A 19937-nucleotide genomic window follows, 5' to 3' on the forward strand; every position below is an offset into this window, starting at 1 on the left:
GTGTGGGCTGTGTTTCTATCTCTGATCTAAAAACACACACAACACTCTCCATGCCTAATGTAGAAGGAACTGTGAAAGGCTGACCCAACCACAGGCAACCCTGAAGTCACTTCTGAAACTATCAGGACTTTCAAGGAGGAATCACATTTCCTTACTGTGGCTCTGCTTCCTGCTTCGCTTCTACATTTGCAATGAGCTAAAATCACATGAGGTGACCACATGGCTTATAAAGTTCAATGCAGTTCAATGGGACAGCACCATCTAGTGGGTGTTTTATATTGCAACTTCGCCTGCAAATGGCAGGAAATCCCAATAAATATCGATATATCTCAGAAGAGTTGGGTTTTCTGAGGTTTATTTTTTATCACTAAAACTTGGAAATGGAGTAGATGTGCAGGATGACTTGTGAGCATCCGTGAGTGGCCAATCAAGAGCGTGCTATAAAACACTCATTTAAAGAAGCCTTCTGTGACAACTCAACAGACGTCCACCTAGTTGCAAGATGGTAAATTTGATTAAGTTTATCATCTCGTGTGAAGGGTAACATCCAGTGAGTAAGGAAACCAGTCTGTCAAGCTGCTAAATATCTAACTCTCAGATAAAACTCACTCAGAAATAGGGGGAAACAGAAGAGAGCTTTGGGAAGGGAAGGACAGGACCAAGGCATTATTTGAGTCAAGGTTCATCAGTGCTCTTAGTCTTACTACCTAGATCAACCCTCAAAGATTCACAGTAAAAATAAAGGAGGGGATTTTGAGCATGTGCAGATTGTATTTTCCTCACCACTAAAAAAACACAACCAAACCCATACATCTAGAATTAGGGAAGCAGAGCAAGGTGGATGTAGAACGCAGTGAGTGTGAGATCAAAAGAGGAGTCAAGTCAGGTGTTGAACTGACACAGTGGCCATAGCTAGATGGGGCGATATCCTGGGGTGATCATAGAATTATGAGATCGTCACAGAACAACCCCCTGGTCTAGCTGAGGCCAGTTTCCTAATTGCTATTTATTAAATGTATTTATTACATTTTTATACCGCCCTATAGCCGAAGCTCTCTGGGCGGTTCACAAAAATTAAAACCATAATAAAACAATTAGCATAGAGGCCTGTTTATTATAGAATAATGGGCAGTGTTTTGTTCTTTCTTAAAGTAGAGCCAACATGTAGTAGACAGCTTCCATAGGTTTGTCACACGTGGAAATTGGTATCAAGCAAGTACCAATCCACATATTAACAACTACTAGCTGTCTGACACTGATAAGGGTGTAATCTTCATGTCAACAGTTAAGCAGCTGCCTAATTTCCTCTGTTTACTTTACTGTTTATCTCACTGAGGAGATGAATACAGTTTCTTTCCCACTGTGTTAGAATGTTAGTCATAGGAGAGGTAAATTATTGCCAGCACCTGTAATGCTTTGGGCACGTTCTAAAATATCAGCAAAGGGCATACAAATTGGGCTGAGGCCTAACCCATTTGGTCTCGCTCCATGGGGGGAAACATGCACAACCACCCTGGAAAACTTTGGGCCTAGGAACAATGTCTCAAATGCTGTTGATTGGGGGTTGATTCTGCATCCATTTTCTATCAATAAGCTTTCATTCCTTCCACAAGTGGTCTAGTTTCATCTTGATAATCCATAGAAACTATTTTGACTGGGCCCTGAGTAGATCAAGCCTCCAGATTAATACTGAGAGCTACACAGGTTTTTAGGAAATTAAGGTTGAAGTGTTTATTTCAAGATTCAGTATTGATGGAACCAATGAAAATAGTAAGAGACTGCCATTTGCTGCCTTACTTCCAGTGCTGCAACTCCAATCACTGCTAGGCCTTTATCCAGAAAAAAACGTAGACTATTGACTCCTTTTCCCATTGATTTCAGTGGCATTGCTTGATAGAAGGAGGGCTAATCAGCCTTTAGCAACCTGAGGTTCTTAGGTGGCATTGATCCCATCAATTAAATGACAACAAATCTGCTTTGTTTTAGCACCTTCATTTGCTGAAGGCTTGCAAGCCCTTTGACTAGGCTCAGGAGCACTAGATTTTGCCAACATAACAATAATTGGGTAAACAAACCCACATCAACGGCACCCAGAAGGAGTTGCCGCAAGAGTGACAAGCCAAAGAAATAAGTGAGTCAAGATTCAGCAGGAACACTGTGTTGATCACATTCACAGTACGGAATACATCATATCTCTCTCTGCCAAGCTGGGCACTGCTGAAGATGCGATCACCAGCTGTATTGGACTACAACTCCCTGCATTTCTATACAGCAGGGCCAACAGACAGCCTATCTATGTAGGGGCAAGCTTTTGCTTATGTTAAGGCACCCAGTGCAGGCAGGCAAGAAAAGTGAGACCTAAGATGTATTTTGCTGATTATCTGCTATTACCAAACAGGAGGAGAACTGGGTGTGTTCGAGGGTAAGTGCCAGCAACTTCAGAGACACTAAATTAAATTCTTCCCTGAGGGCATTGACTTGGAATCTGTGGTTTTAAAAGGTTCTTTTAGGCTAAAAACTATCTCATTAAAATCCTTGCAGCAGTCAGGGTGACCATATGACCGGATTTGCCCGGATTTGTCTGGGTTTTTGATCGCAAATCCGGGAGGGGTAGGGGAAATCCGGATTTTTTTCCCCAAAGAGCCGCTCTAATGGGAATTAACAAAAATGCTTATAACTCCGTCATTTTTTAAGATAAAGACATGAAACTTGGCACAATGGTAGCTCTTAGGAAGGGCTTTAGTCATACCAAATTTGAAACATATCTGTTCATCCATTGATTTTTTAGGAATTTTTTAAAAATTGAGGTTTTAAAATTATTATTTTTTAAACTGTCATTTTTAAAGATAAAGAGCTGAAAGTTGGCACCATGATAGCTTTTAGGTAGAGCTTTAGCCATACCAAATTTGAAACAGATCTGGGGCCAGTAGCAAACCCTGTTAACAACAACAGCAGCTTGCAATGAGTGAAGATACAGTCAGAAAAGATATTTGAGGGAAGGGGAGAATGTAACACACAGAGTATAGCAAAAGCTTCAAAGTACAGCAAAACCTACAAAAGTAGGAGTGAGTGAAGTTAATTTCAGATACATTGAATCTCTCACTTGTTCTTTATTTCAGTGATTTTAACATTAAGATGTTATGTAGAACAGATTTGTCTTAAATGTGTGCTGTAAAATCAGACATGTGACCAAGGCTATGTTTGGGTGGGCACTCCCCCTTGGTACTGGACACGCCCCCTTGGGGGCGACCATGTTGTCCTCCTTTTTGGTTTCCAAAATATGGTCACCCTAGTCTTGATATTAAAAGAAAATATACTTAAAATCAGATTCTACTTTCTCTTTTACTGGCCTTTGTTATATTTTCCCTCAAACAGAAAACCAAATCTTGCTTTTATTTATTTTTTAGATCACCCCGCTGGTTCAGAAGACTGCCAAATTATGACTTGTATTGCAGCAGCAAGGGAAATGAGTTGGGTGGGCTAGTTTTTTTAGCTTATGGCCCTCAATGCACCTGTACAGCAGTCCATAGCTCAGGCAGGGCAGTGAACAGAGTACTGCCCCTGGACCTAGGAGATGGGGTCTCAGTTCCCTACTCAGCTGTGCATTCTCTAGGGACATGTCTAGATGGGGCAATATCCCGGTGATCGTCCCGGGATCTTCCATGTGCATCCACATGACGGGCATCCCGGGAGCAGGGAGGGAAGATCCCTCCCTTGGCCCAGAATATTGCACTACTCATAAATTTCAATTTTTCTGCCATCTTGGGATGATCCCGAAACCACGGAACATGTGGCCCACCATCGCTTTTTTGTCACAACTCCTTGCGAGCAAACGTGAGGAGACAGGAACCGGGTGTGGAGCTCCTCAGGAGCTTTGCGTCCATTAGGGGTGGGTTGTTGTTGTTGTTGTTTAAAAAACGTACGTGTTGTTTGAGCACTCGTGTGCTCCTTTTCTTTTAAAAAAATTCCAAAATGGCTGCCGCGATGTCACATGCCGCATGTAGATGAGGGGGGCGATCTTGCAATCATAAAATCATAAAATCAGGGTAGATCTAGATCTATTAGTACATCTCTGGGTGATTTGCACTAGATCAGCAAGGATTTATAACTCTATTATTTAGCAATAGCAGCAATAAAATGACTCTCCCTATATGATTCTCCCCACACCCCACTCATTGAACAGTTAATATTATCAATAATGCTTAGATCACTGATAAAGTGACACTTCTCTTCCTGGAGGCAGCCAAATCTTTTGACTGTGTAGAGTGGGAGTTATTTGATTCACGTTTTAAATACATTTACTATAAGAGGGAATTTTGCAGTCTGGATAAAATATATAGTTCACCTATAGCTAGACTACTAGTAAACAATGAACTTACAGAACTATTTACTTTATCATGGGTGACTAGTCAAGTGTGTCCCCTTTTACCACTGTGGTTTGTTCTGGCAATAGAGCTTCTGGCTCTGCAGCTATAAGGGCTGACAACAGCATTAAAGGGGTCAAAGCTAGATCTGGGGCTATTAAAATCACATTATATGATATAATGCTATCATTGGAACTCCCCGTCTCTTTAACCAGGTATCTTTTCTGCCGACCCCTGCTCTAGGTGATGTTGACCAATTCACAGGCACTAAAGGCCTTGCTAGACCTACCTGATAATCCAGTGGGGAGTCAGGGCGAGGCCACGCTGCAGCTAGCACACGCCATTGCTCCTAGCTAGATGTAACACGCAACGGGGTAAGGGAAAGCCCCGTCGCGTCCTCCAGGTTTTTTTTATCTTAAAGGGCCATGTGCGCAGGAGCGCACCAACAGAAAAGTAAGTAGTTTTTTTAAAAAAATAAAGGGTTCCCCACTCCCCCTGCCCCTGATTTCCCCCCACAATGTCTGATGCCCCCCCTGCCCGCTTGCCATGCCCGTCCCCATTCTTCATCTGCCATGCCCGTCCCCGTTCTTCTTCCCCGCTCGCCATGCCCGCCCCCACTCACCATGCCCGTCCCCGTTCTTCTTCCCCCCCGTCTGCCATGCCCGTCCCCGCTCGCCATGCCCGCCCCCACTTGCCATGCCCATCCCCGTTCTTCTTCCCCCTATCTGCCATGCCCGCCCCCGCTCGCCATGCCCATCCCTGTTCTTCTTTCCCCCCCGTCCACCATGTCTGATGCCCCCCTGCCCGCTCGCCAGCCCACTCGCCATGCCCACCCGATCACCCGCCTGCCATATCTGATGCCCCCTCCGCACCCCCCCATCCGTGATCTCCCCACCCTGGCTCCGCTCTTCCCCCCATCTCCCCCCCCATGATTCCCCCCCCAGCCCAATGGGCACAGCGCTCCTATGGAATGCTGTGCCTAGTGCGTGGCTTCTCCCGGCTAATCGCGAGTGAGCAGCTGGGAAAAGCCACAGAAGTCGCTAGACCTTCCGCAGCCCCGGCCTCAGTCCGGGGCTGCGGAAAAGCCGGGCCATAAGCGGATCCGGTTATCCCGGGTCAAGGGAGGACTTAGCCTGGTCTGACCCCGGGATCCCCTGTGCGTCATCTGGATGCACAGCAGGGAGCCCAGGCCTCACACCGGGCTAAGTCCTCATCTAGCAACGGCCTAAGTCCCCCATCTGTTTCAGGATGCAAAATAAAGATAAATTTTAATGCAATTATATTAATTACTACCATTGAAGATAAGAGACAGGTATTGAATATATTGGGGATAAACAAAGTAGCCTCAAGAGTTAGATATTTATGGATAAGGTTATCTGCTGATTTGAATTACATGGTAAAGTTAACTTATCAGACCCTGGGGCGGGGGAATAAAACTAAAGAGATCAATGGCTGGGCAAATTTTAAACTATTTTGGTTTATGAGAGTGGCTGCCATTAAATTGGCAATTGTGGCAAAATTCTTGTTTTTGTTTATTGCATTACCCCTTTTTACTGACTTTAGAAAAATCCTAGGTTGGGATAAGCTTCTGTTAAAATTTATATGGGAGACAAAACCAAGGGTGAAAACGGATATATTGTAAGTACCTTTTGGAAAAGGTGGACTGGCTTTTCCTTGTTTGAACTGGTATTTTGAGGCCACCCAATTGACAAGGATCAAGCTCTGGTTTGGATGGAATAGCTCAGATCTAGATTTTTATTTTTATTTATTTATTTGACGGAAAAAAATTAATTCCAGTTCGTTAAGGCACTTTTCCATGGATGATGAAGGGTGAGAATTATTATTTAAGATAAAGTAATCATAAAACATCTATTGGCTACTGTGTTTAAATATAGGAGTAGTTATAGGGCTTTCATCTTTAATGTTAGTTGTTAGACATAAAACATTTATCAATATAGGAGGAAATTTTGAACAATGGGAAAGTAGGCTACAAGACTTAATAAATGATCCAGGGGTTATCCCCTGAGATCCCAGGCCATGGCTAGACCAAGCCTATATCCCGGGATCATCTCGGGATCATCCCTGTACATCCAAATGACACACAGGGGATCCCGGGAGCAGGCAGGGACGACCCCTCCATTTGCCTGGGATAATCCTTAGGTCTAGCTAAGGCCCCAGTGATATAGGGTGGGATACAAATGATTTCATAAATAATTTTAATAATAAACGTTGTCTGGAAATAGGGCTGGGTGGACATCTCCATGGTATGATTTTTTTGAAAAAAATATAGGAACTTCATTTTAAAAGATCTAAAAATAATAAATTCGATACTGAGGATTGTATTTGAGAACATTATTGCAGTTGAAGTAGGAAAGAGAAAATTACTATCACGTTTATATCATCTTATCAATTTTTTTAAAAAGTTGATGTCTTGTCTAACAAGAGATGGGAGAAAGATCCTGGAAGGTACTGGAAGGAGTGGTTAGAAATTTTTAAAGTAAGTAAACACTTTCAGTTAGTACTTCCTTGAAAGATACCCAGTATTAAATTTTATGTAGGTGGTATGTGACTCCACAAAGAATGAACAGAATATATGCAATGAAGAATTTGGTTGTTGGAGGTGTGGGAGGGTTGATGCAGATTAGATTCATGTACTGTGGAATTGTCCAGAGGTCAAAGAATATTGAGGTCTGATTATATATATATATATATATATATATATATATATATATATGAGAATATCAGATTTGATGCATTGTCTATATTGTAAAACAATTTACTGGAAGATACAGAAAAAACTATTAAGAATTTAATTATAAATTTATTAATAGCTGCCAAAATTGTACTGGCTATATACTGGAAAAATGACAGAACTCCCACAAGTAGAAAACAGCTTTACAGCCTTAGAAATTACTCAAATGGATAAATAAACAGATAGGGTGCAACTGTTTATCAATTATTTTGAACGTATTAGTTTGGCTAATGATGTATTTAATACTAATACTAATAATAATAATAATATTCAACAACAAAAGTGTATGTATATGGGGAATTGCGCACATATCCAATGAATACCATTTGCAGTTTCATCCTTCTGAAAGTAGGGAACAACACAGAAACAGTCATATGGCCCTAAATGCTGCTGAAATGTACACGTGTGCCCAGCACACAAATCACACATGTTTACTTTGGGGGGGAGGGGTTAGTCCCAATTAGTTTAATAAAGCTGACTCTTAATTGAGTGTACACTGAAATTGCAGTCTAAGCCCTATTGATTTCAGTGTGACATACATTATCCATACAACCAGAGAAGCAGAGACTGCCTTGCTTTTTTAATTTCTGTACAACACCTAGAAAATTTTAAGGATTTTATAAATGTTGTTGTTATTCTCTGGTTGCACAAATACTTCACACAGGCTATCAAATTAGAGGATTTGCTAACCCATTCCATAACCACATATCTCAGGATTAGAACTGCAGGCTTCCCTTCTCTTTGGGTTGAGCCTGCACAACTCAAATCAAGGAGAGCCTTCCCCAACCTCATGCCCACTACATGTGTTAGGGGACAACTCTCACCATGTCCAGCCAGCATAGTCAATTGGTGTGCTGCCTGGGGGTTGTGAGAGTTGGAGCTCAATTCATATAGAAGGTACTATCTGAAAAACTGTATTCTCCTTTACGAGCCTGCCTGTGTTTTGAGATCTTCAAGGGAAGCCCTTCTCTCAGTCCCACCACCATCACAGGCACACTTGGGAACACAGGACAGGGCCTTCTCGGTGACTGATCCAGTGCTCTGGAACTCCCTTCCCAGGGAGGCTAGACTGGCTCCCTCCTTGATGTGCTTTCAGAGGCAGAGGAAGAGCTTCATCCCACGTACCTGCTTCCCTTGGATTATCCCCATAGCGCTAAGCTTTCACGGTTGTTGTTGTTTTTGCTACTGGGCAACAGCGATCCTTTGCATACCAGGAAGTGAGTTTAAGGGGGGAAATGTTAAAAAATCATTAAAAAATCAACAGATGACCAAATTCAATTCAAATTTGGTATGCTTAAAGCTCTCCCTAATATCTATTACTGTGCCAATTTTGGTGTCTTTATTTCTAAAGCTTACACAAATGTAAGCATTTCTTTAAAATCCTACTCCTGCACCCCAGCAGCAGCTCGGAAGATATGCTCAAAAAGTAGGGGCTAAATACGGCGAATCTTTTGGCTTCATAGCACAATTAAGGCAGGATGCATGGGAGTATTTCACAATCAAAGCAGATTATAAGGTGGAAAACTTCTGAGTCCTTTGCATGCAATTCGCAGTGATTGCACAGTATAACACTGGTGTGATAAAGCTCGAAAACTTTCTTATTCTGTTAGACCTTTGCTGAATAATGTGGACCTCCATCTATGTTTTAGACTTTTAAAATTTAATATGTATTTTAAATGTTGAAATGTTTTAATATTGAGGCCTATTTAATTATATTTTAAACTTTTGCTTAGTTTTAATTATTGCTTTTACCTGTAAATGTTTTAATTTTGTAAAGCTGCCTTGAGGCCCTTTTACACTGGGTAAAAGGAAGCATATAAATAAAGATGATGATGATGATAATAATAATAATAATGTTTCTTAATTAGTTTTGTGTGGAAATAAAAAGGAACCCCAAAGTGAAAAAGATAATAAAGATAATAATAGGTGGGGAAGGCTGAGGTATGGGATCTGCCCCCCCTTAAGATAGAGAGATGTTCCATACACTACAGCATAAGAATATTAGGAACTGTTTGCATGACCGGCTGCCACCATGATTGGTACCTATGGAATACACTTCTCAACTTTTCCACTACAAAATTCACCTCCAGACCTCTACAGATCAGCCCCTATTAAAGGCACAACAGCAGCAGGTAGGGGCATTTTTCCTGGTCAGTTGGCAACAATACTCAGAGCATAGCTGTATGAAAAAGAAGGCTAAAGGAAATGTGTCATGGGGCATGTCTACACCAGCCCTATATCCTGGGATCATCCCGGGATCATTCCTGTGCATCCAACAGCCACACAGGGGATCCCGGGAGCAGGCAGTGATGACCCTCCATTTTCCTGGGATAATCCTTAGGTGTAGAAAGGGTCATACTCTAAAATGCATGTAGATCACTTGATTTCTTTATACTTAATGACAAGCAAGCTGAACGTGTGGACTCTGGAAATCATTTCTTTAAGATAATATGAATGTTCTTTCTCTGGTTTATTCACACATGCATGTGAATGTTATTGATGTCAATAACTGCCTCTGGGCTGGGGCCCAATTCTTTGCGTAAGCTTTGTTAAAGAACAGCTGATGCTGGAACCATGTTTAACACAATCTGATAACTTTCCCCAACTATATTCCCAGTGCTAAGAAATAATTTCATTACCGTGACATTTACACAGGCGCAAATACACACATAGCAAGAGTTAGTGCTTTGAATTCTTGTAATAACTTTGCTTCTCATGTCCCTTGAATGTTATCCCCGTCCAATCCCATTACTGCTTTCAGAAGGATTGGGTGAGAAATAAGTACCCGAAAAATTACAGGCTTCAGGAAAACAGTTTTTTTTCCCCCACTGACAATTTTATGATGCCAGATTCATCCATCCATACAACCTGATGGACTGTGAAAGACTTGAATGCCAACAAAACAAATTACAAAAGCACTACAGCAACTAATCATGCCCAAGTCATTCATGCAACCAAATAAAATGCTGTAACCGGGATCCTATCATTTCCCAAGCTCACCAGTGTCACGCCATTTCCCCAGATCATCACTGTTCTTGTTTCTCACCTTCAGCCCATTTTATTCAGTGTCCACATCTTGCAGCTATATTTATCTAACTCTTTTCCAGGAGGCCGAAGCCACAAGGTGAAGCTTTCCTAATTAGCATGGTTTTGGCACCAAAGCTAATGATAACTGAGATACTTTTCAGTGGCCCCGTTCAGACAACACGCTAAACCATGCTGCTTAACCACAAAATGGTTAACGGAATACATTGACCTTAATGCATTCCATTAACCATTTTGTGGTTAAGCAGCATGGTTTAGCGTGGTTGCTGGCACTCAATTTCTAGGGAAATGTGAGTTGGAGCGCACATCTACCTGGAAAGTACTCCCTGTATGCTAGATCCTCTGGCCCCTTCCAGTCCCAAATGTGTGAGGAAGAAGTGTGGTTACTCAACAGCTGATGAATGCACTATGCAAAAGCTTTGTGGCATTCTCTCTTCTCTTCTTTCTTTTCTTGTTCCAGGGCTGGACCCTTATATTTAAAGCAGGTTCTAAACCTGAGCTTAGATTTGTATTCAGCCCCACATGTTTCTTAGTAAATATCACTCCCATGGCCGCCCCTACCATTAGGCAGAATGAAATGACTGCTTCAGGTAGCAGATGCTAGGGGACAACAGCAGGGCAGCCTTTATCACTCCTTGTATTGAAACTCATTTGGGGAATGCACACAGGATTGTAACCAAAACAGGACCACTCAGAGCTTAGCTACATGATATATTGACATTGTAGGTTTTAAAAATATATAATATTATTAAAACCAGGCAAAGTGGGGCAGAGGGGGGGTCAATTGTGATCAGCGTCACAATCACAGAAATGGAAGTTTTACACCTTTTCCCTGCAGCTCCAATCTTGGTAACCTACCCATGCCTCGAGGATATGCACAGCAATTAGCATTAGGAAACAACCCCACATTGGTGCAGTGCCGATCAGAATCCCCACAGCTGATACTTCTTAAGTTTTTTTAAAACCATGGTGTGATTATGAATATCACATACCATGTACATTGATGGTGCTATATAAATAAATAATAATAATAATACAGTTAGGCCTGAGAAACAAGCATGTTCAGGGCAACCCAAAGGTTTGCAGAAGTACACAAACGGTTGAAGGAGGGATCTAAGGGGAGAGCAAAACACAAAAACAGCCCAGTGGTGCTTGAGCATGCTCAGTAGCCACAGAATGCTAAGTGTCTTTTGGGAGGGAAAGCAGGACCAGGGCGGGGCTGAAATGGAGTATCCTGGAAGAGGGCATAGCTAGCTGTTTGGAACATTGAGCAGAAGCACTCCACATTACAACATTGTGTTTCAACTCCCACTTCTCTGACTTAATATTTATAGCTATATTTTATTTTCATAATTTATAAGCCATTGTACAACAAGAAGTCCTCTCATTCTAACATCAGACACAGATCACTTTCACTTTACAAACAGAATTAAATAACTTTTGCCTTCTATTCAAGTAGCATTTGCTTCCCATTAAAACAGATCCTGTCGCTCATTGTTAGGATGGTACACGCAAAGCCGCTTGTACTGTTTAGTTGGACCAACAACCCATATACCACTCATACCATATGTCCCTCCCAAAATGCAGCATTTATTTAATATGTATTTAATAATAACAATTCATAGACCCTGTTCAGACATCACCCTAAGCCATGGTAGTTAAGCATTTTGAGCTAAACATTATGGCTTTACGTGTGGAGTGAACCAGGATCTACACTACTCTTTATAACAGTAGTGACAGCTATTGGGGCCCAGGACACACTCCAGATACAGTTTTCAAACTGTTTTCAAAGTGTTATATCCTGCTTGGTGTAGATCTGGCCCACGACTTAGTGTTTTGTGTGAACCATTGCAAACCATGGAAGCCAAATAACCATGATTTAAACACACCCACTAACCATTTGCTACAAAAGGGTTAGCAGCTTAACCAAGGTTTAGCTTGTTGTCTGAACATCCATAGCCTATTGCCCACTTTGTCAGGTGCATGAAGTAATATGCTCATTAGGCATATTTGTGCATGTGTGTAGACCTCCTCCTCACTGCAGGCAACTGGACCCCTCAGTATGTCACTCCTGAGGGTCAGGGGCTCCCCACAGTAATCACAAGAGCAGGGACTAGCCTGAAATCAGGTAGAGGCACAGTCCTGGGACGCAACGTAGCTGAGCAGAATGTTTTCCCACATTATAGGCCCTGACCTCAGGACAGGCTTTTCAAAGAGTGTATGGACACATAGTGGGGAAGAAGGGCTTGGGAATTTCCTTGTGCAAGTGTCCCTTCTGTTCACACTAATGAACAACCCATGGGTCCAGAAGCGAAATGGTAAAGGCCCACTGTTAAAATTTTGCCCTCTGTACTAGGGTGACCATATGAAAAGGAGGACAGGGCTCCTGTATCTTTAACAGTTGTATTGAAAAGGAAATTTCAGCAGATGTCATTTGTATATATGGGGAACCTGGTGAAATTTCCTCTTCATCACAACTGTTAAAGCTGCAGGTGCCCTGCCCTCTTTTAAATCTAGTATAACTCCTGCAGCTTTAACTTTTGTAATGAGAGGAACTTTCACCAGGTTCTCCATATATATAAATGACAGCTGCTGAAATTTCCTTTTCTATGCAACTGTTAAAGATACAGGAGCCCTGTCCTCCTTTTCATATGGTCACCCTACTCTGTACCAAGGTACATCAACAGCACATATATGCCAAGGATGCCTCAGGTATGAGGGGACAACTTTGGCCCTCCTGAGATCCCCATTCCAGCTTGCAGGGATTTCCCAGAAGGCCCTGGCCCCACACCCTTTCCACCAAACACCCATCATTTGGAAGTTCCCCAGCTTTTGTGTAGCTGAAAATGTATTATGGCATAAACATCCATGCTTTATTGCACACTTGGTCAGGTGCATGAAGTCATATGCTCAGGAATATCCGCATGCCATGGACAATTAGGAAACACCTCTCCTAAACCAAAGTTACTGGCAGTTGGACCTTTAACCTAAAATACATTTGTGATTTTGGCCCCACCTCCTTCTGCCTTTGGCCACACCCACCACTGAAATGCAGCCCCTCCCAAGAGCAGTGTCTGTGAAAAGGAATGTGATCCTCAGGCTGAAAGAAGTTCAACACCCCTGACGTACACTGAGAGCAATTCTCAATTCTACCAGTTCATATGTAGTTAAAGGGGCACTTTCCCACACAGAAGAGGGAGCCACTGGCAGGCTGGAGACAGCCCTGAGGCTTGGGCCAGATCTACACCAAACAGAATAAAACACTTTGAAAAAGGTTTGAAAACTGTATATGGAGTGTGTCCTGGGCCCCAACAGTTGTCATTACTGTTATAAAGCATTTTAAAGCAGTAGTGTAGATCCTGCCAAGCAGAAGATATTTTTTAAAGTCATTTGTGGGAAGGAATGTTAAGGGAACCTAAAACAATCCAATGAGGACTGTGTATGCTCTGAGGTCAAAGAATGCTGACTGAGTGCTGGGAGGAAAAAAATGGGAAATGCAGAGGGAGGGAGAACGGAATTAAATGTCTGGAACAACACATTCTGCAACATATTGAGAGCAACACATACTGCATCACTCTGTTGTAGGTCCCATTTGTATATATAGCAGTACCAATCTCAGTTCTCTGAGTGTTGGGCTTTGTGTAGCCAAAACAGCACTGTCCTTGCACAAGAGGGAGGAATCAGCAGGCTCAGGAGAAGCCCGGGTTTTGCAGAAGTACAAAACATCTTTAGGGGGAAACTGCTAATGGGGTCAACTCCTAAAAAGACTGAACATGCTCAGTAGACATGGAATGCAGACCAGGTGGGAGGGGAAACGAGCTGATCACACATCAGTCAGGATGTCCTTCTGTAAAAATCAGGCAGGCCAGTTGCACAATAAAAGCCTCATCTGGAAGAGCCCAGGAGCCGATGTTAGACAGTTGACAGCATGGCCGGCTGGGGAATGCTGGGAATTGTAGGAAGTTTTTCTGTCTGAACATGCATAGGATTGCACCCTTAGCATATTTATTATTAACATTTATATGCCACCTTATTTACTAAAAACGAAACGCCATCAAGGTACAGTAATCTAAAGCAATGGTACGTACACACACACGCACACACACACACATGAGAGAGAATGAGAGAGAGAGAGAGAGGTGTGAGGAGGACAAACACACACACAAGAGAGACTGTTGGCTCCAATATTAGTGAGGCAGTGAAACTGCTACGGGTTTCAGTCAGAACCAGACAGAATTCTAAAGGAGCTGTCCAAGACGCTTTGCCCCACTGACATCAGAGACGCCAGCCTCCACTGAGTGTGCTATATACAAACAAAATGGGTGTCCAACACAAACAAATATATAAAAGCTCTCCATTGCTTGGGGCTGCTTTAACCTGCCCTGGCACAAGTTTTGTTCAGCTTCCTTTTGATGATCAAAGGCAGCTCCAGGCAAGAAAAGAAAAAATAGAATAGGCAAAGAAGTGTTCAGGTAGATTCAGGGGAGGGAGGCAGCCACACAAATACTCCCCTCCCCGTCCCCAAAAAACCATACGCCTATATTTGACATTCTGTTTCAGATGGGTGGGCATTTGTCCACGCTTGCTCCCTGGCCCTCCTAGGTTCATAATCTCCTGGAATCAGCCCTCAAATGCTTTCTGCCTCGGGCTCTAACACCATGTTGGCAAACAAGGTGTCCACTGGCAGAAACAATACAATGGTCAGTCATAGCACTGGCTGAATCCCAGAAGGGAGGTGGGGAAGCCGAGAAGCACACTGGAGACACCCAAAACCCATCCATCGAAGAGGAGGAGGAGGAAATCACTGGGAAATTCACAAAGGCCCCACCGCCTCCAGTTGAGTACTTCAAAGTATTTCTTCTGACTATCCAGTGGGATTGGAAACGAAGCATCCCCACATGGCATTAATCTAGGGAATTAAGAGCGCTGCATATGTCTGTACATCCTGGGAAATGAAGGGATTATCGTCCACCCAACCAACACACCAAAGACACAAAGAGTTTAACAACACCTGATTTAGGTCTAGCGATCCCAATAACAGGGATCCTCAATCACAGGGAGGGGAAACCTTTGTGCGGTCCGTTTCTGCGGCGGGGCGCGGTGGTGGGGTGTCGTAGGGGAAGCGTCATTTTTTATTTATTTTTGGAGACACAATCAAAATGCAGACAGAGAAAATGCAAATGTCATTCGGTTCCCTTTCATTGTCAGGAAGGACACATGGGGCTGAAACACTGCGCTCCCTCCCCCTCTCCCCCCCTCCATTATGTCTCTTAACTGTTTTTGCCCTCATTAACTCTCGTGATATATTTGTATCGTTTTCCTGATCAGCAACTTTTAAGAAGATATAAATGTTCTTTAAAAAAAAAAAACCCACAACAACTTGTGAATGGGCAGATGGCCAGCAAAAACAGCCCCCCACCCCCACCTCACACACCATTACCAGGAAAGCATCTTTGGTGCGCTTGATGTCTATTGTTTCCTCTCCTCTCACCCCCCGTCGCTGGCGGGGGGGGGGGGCGGTGGCGAGAGGGAAGAGAAGAGAGGGCTAATTATATTAAAAGCCTGGTTCTGCTCCTTCAAGATTTCAGAGGGAAGAACTCTGGGCCACAAGATGAATTAAGCTCCTGGCAGCAAAGGACTCCGGATCGGTCATGTGGAGATGGAGGAAATGATTGATGCACAACGTTCCTGGTGCAAATAAATTTAATCACGTAGCATTAGGAGTGGAGAGGATCTTTCACCCCACACACACCCCGCTCCCTTTTCGTGGCCACCCCCACTCCGCGCGCGAGACAGACACTGGCTTAATACTTCTGCGACTTCAATGGATGCACGCTTCATTTGCACCCATGATGTAAGTAAGAATCGATTCCGGATCCACCCACTCCACGCCTCCTGCTCCGGCTCCCAGGCTCCCCAGGAAAATATTGCCATTCCTTTGAGGAAGCTCATCTTGACGGCGAGCGGAAGTGACTTTCCCAGAAAGAAACTTCCACTCGGCCGCTTTTCTTTGCTTTTCTTGTTCTTTTTTTTTGGGGGGGGGGGGAGGATCCGGCAAAGAGAAGCGTTAATTGAACGTGCCTGTAGCTGCAAGCCTCCTGACGCTTCTCAGGGGAGGCAGTGCGGCTGCCTTCTGAGTAAACATCCATACAGGGCATTGCGCTGCGCGCCCCGCGGATCAGTACAAAGGCAGAACTACCAGACCACCTTGCTCGGGTGAAGGGAGGGTTCTGGGAACGCGAGTGCCAGGGCGATAGTTTGCAAGACCGAACAGTGAACCTGGCACGGATCTGCTTCAATAAACAGCAATTCACCCGGAGGGAAGGAGGAGACCCAGCACCCCCTCTAAACGCGCCGGTAACACACACACACTTTTTCTCTCTCCGTGCCTTCCATATCATGTGTTTTAGTGCACATGTGTGTTGGATCTGGTCCCGAAAAGGCTTGGGTTGAAATCTCTCCAGAACCGCGAGGCTCAGCGGCTGCTCTAACTTTACCTACCTCGCAGGTGCGTTGTGCGGATCAAAGGGGTACTACAAATCCACGTGCGCCGCCCCGAGCTTCCCGGAGGAAGGGCGGGATAGGGATGTGACAAATTAAAGATTTAAAATGGGTGGAAAGCTGCTTATTCCATGCGATTGACCACATTTTTTCCCGTCTCCCCCCACCCCAATCCGCGCACGCTCCTCTATGCAGGAAGGGGTGGACTATGAGTCCTGAAAATCTCAGCTGCCCCTTCGCAGATCATGTTTAGAATTCACCAGGGGAAGAAGGGATTCTCATTACGCAGCTATTTTATTCCAGAGAAGGGGGGAAGGGTGTGTTGCGATATCAGTTATTTAAATATGCCAGTCCTCTGTGTATTCCGCCACACCCTCCCTCCCAACGGAAAGCTTCTTTCTCCAGTTCATTGCCCACCCGGATCCATTCACAGCCGCGCTGATATCTCCCTCCAAGGGCTATTAGTATCCATTGTTAATCGAGGTAGAGTAGACCCATTGAAATGCATGACTTACGTTAGTCAGAACAAACTGAAGTCCCATTCATTTCAATTAGTCTACTCTATATAGGACTATCATTGGATTCTATCCAAAGTGTTTTGCCAACTCGGACTAGACGGCAGAAATTGACAAGGAGAGCCCGGTCTCAAGAACTCCATCCCATGATGGTAAGACCAGGATCCCCCAACGGATTCCACTACTCCAGGAGCCCGGCTTCGCCCTCCCTTCGCTTGTACCGAGCGCCACCGCCGCCGCCGCCGCCTCAGTGCAAAAGTAATGTTTAAAAGGTTAAAGGAAGGGGGAGGGCGGCCAGCAGCCGTCTCCAGACACGCTGCCAAATCCCACTCTCCCTAATGCCTTTAGGGATTAGCTGTGCTGCAAATCACAAGGAAAAGATGGGAGTATCCAAAGAAAGACGGAGTGCCCGCCTTTAATCGTCAGGGTAGGAGAGCCTCCCTAAACCGACGTAGGGCTGACTCCAAATCCCGTCCACCTGCACCACCTTCGCTGGCTGACTTCTGGGAAACAGCCAGATTTTGCCCTCAGTCACAGCCTGCATGGCGGGATTTGGCCCATCAAGTACATACACCTCCCAGAATCTACACGCAGCCGAAGTCTGCCAGTGGCATCGTGTAAAAGCGAAAAGCGAACGGTATGCAAAGCAGATCGCCGGACTTCCTGCGCTTGATTAAAAGCCACTCTCTCCACGAAGCCGAGTCATCCAGTTCAAGTCTCTCGGGTTCTTTCCTCCCCCCCCCTCTCTTTCTCCCTCCCCCCCCCTACACACACACACACACACACACACACACACACAGGAGCGTACAGGCTAATGTGCCCCGACTGTCCTGCCATGAAAAGATCCGTGCTGCCCCCTTTGCCAACACCAACCATCAAAAACCCGGAGAAACAAACTCCGTGCTTCCCGCAGCTTCAAGTCATTCCCCGCTACAGGAGGGCTTTGCAAAAAGAAAACTCCGAAACTGCAATCCGACCGCTTGCCAAGACAGCGATTATGCGCCCGGTTTCCACAATCGGTCTTCTTCCGCTGGACACTGCGCTGGCGGCGGCCGTGGAAGCCAACCCGGACGCCACGCACAGGACTCTGTCAAGTGCAAGCACCCCCTCGGGGATCCGTCAAAATCTTGGCGTCTCCAGGAGCGGAGAAGCCCCGAGAGCTGCAAGCAGCGTCGGAGCCTTCTTCGAGCCCGGAACTCTGCTTTCTTTTCATCATCGTCCGTCAATTAAGCAGAACGCAAATATAACAATTTCTTCCTATTAATTTCTGAGCGAGACTTGTGTGTGTGTTGCACGCACACGCACACACACACACACACACACACAATGAGGAGATCGGAAAGAAAAGAGGGAGGGAGGTAGATCAGCTGGGAGTCTGGAGACACCAGGTTCAGTCTAGCAGCATGCATCGGAAAGGCGCCCTTTTTCATATTTAAACCACGCGGAATATGTACATTTTTGATTCCTACTTACGCTTTCAGGGGGTTGTGAATGACAGTCGCCATTTTGCTACAATGTAACAGAATATTGTGTCTCAGAGTTCTAAAGGTTCGCTCAGGGGAAGCGGCCGGCCAATCGGGAAAGTGGATACCGGCCCGCTGTCCAATCAAGTGCTGCGGGAGGAGCCAGGGTTCTGCTAGTTATTAGGGGAGCTGTCAAAGCCCAGAGGTCACTCCCTTTCTGTGCAACTGTTCAGAGAGCAGGTCTTAAAGGGGCAGCAGCACCGTAATGGGGCAATCGACGCTCAAAATTAGGTTAAAGGAGATAGCGGGGAGTTAAAAGAGTTTTTGGAGTAGTTTGGCTCTTTTTCTTTTCGGAAGCGAAAGAGCGACGGGCGGTGCGCGCGCGTGTGTTTGTACGGTACAGCGCAGCTCATTGTCTGCTTTCATTGCTGTGACAGCTTTTCTTTCCCCGAATGGCATACTCTCCCGGCTCTTACTGAGTTGTAAGGGGGGGGGCGATTCACCAGGGGGGAATGCATGTGCTTCTGCGGCGCACGTTCAAGTTGTTAGGAGTTTGGCTTGGTTTTTGTTTTTGTTTTGTTTTTTAAAAAATGGTTGTCTCCATTTTGTTTTCCTTGATCTGAAGCCACTTTCCCCTGTAGGCTTCTTGGAGCAGTATTGGTAATCGTAGTCACTCCGGGGCAGCACCCTTCCCCCTCCGCCAGGAATTTCTCCGTGTCAGTCATCCAGTTTCTGCAGCCAGTGCACTAGTTACATAATGCACAGTGGCCAAACCGACCGCCTGTTTGTTTCACTCACAGCAACTTTTGGAAGTGATCGTCTAATTTAGCGTGTTGAGACCTGACCTCTCTGATCTTTTGACATGAGAAAGGGAGAGCGAGGGAGCTTTGCCCACATTTCATTAAAGCACACAGAGAGAGAGAGACACTCTAAGTGCTCCGCGGTAGCAAAGTAACGTCTTAGAGACAGGACTTATGGCTGCAAAGAAAAGGAGTGGAGACAGAGTCCCATTTCTGGGAAAGACACCAAACTCCAAGACGTCTGCATTTACCTGTGGGTAATTATATGACTCTGCAAATGAATTACCCAGCGGGAGCCAAAAGATTTTTGCTGTGCTTAACTAAAGGCTGCAATCACATTTGAGACTCAGCACACCTACACTGCAATCCTGTACACTTACTTGGGAGTAAGCCCCATTGAACATAATAGGAATGACTTCTATTTTATTATTTATTTAGTTTTGCATTTATATCCCACCTTTTTTCCTCCAAGGAACCTAAGGCAGCATACATAATCC

At 44.6% G+C, this 19937-nt stretch overlaps 1 protein-coding gene across 2 annotated transcripts in view; it reads right to left on the reverse strand.

Moving 5' to 3' along the window:
* DPF3 (double PHD fingers 3) overlaps window positions 1–18788 on the reverse strand; it is a 241782-nt gene extending 222994 nt beyond the window's left edge. For both annotated transcript variants that reach the window (XR_010025071.1, XM_063117615.1), the window contains exon 1: window positions 18651–18788. Coding sequence is in view for 1 of the 2 variants with exons in the window: in XM_063117615.1 (XP_062973685.1) it covers window positions 18651–18682 (32 nt within the window). In the remaining variant the exon portion in view is untranslated. The remainder of the gene's footprint in view (window positions 1–18650) is intronic.
* Window positions 18789–19937: the final 1149 nt, after the last annotated feature.

Source organism: Elgaria multicarinata, chromosome 2 (genome assembly GCF_023053635.1).
Source record: "Elgaria multicarinata webbii isolate HBS135686 ecotype San Diego chromosome 2, rElgMul1.1.pri, whole genome shotgun sequence".
NCBI classification, from domain to species: domain Eukaryota; kingdom Metazoa; phylum Chordata; class Lepidosauria; order Squamata; family Anguidae; genus Elgaria; species Elgaria multicarinata.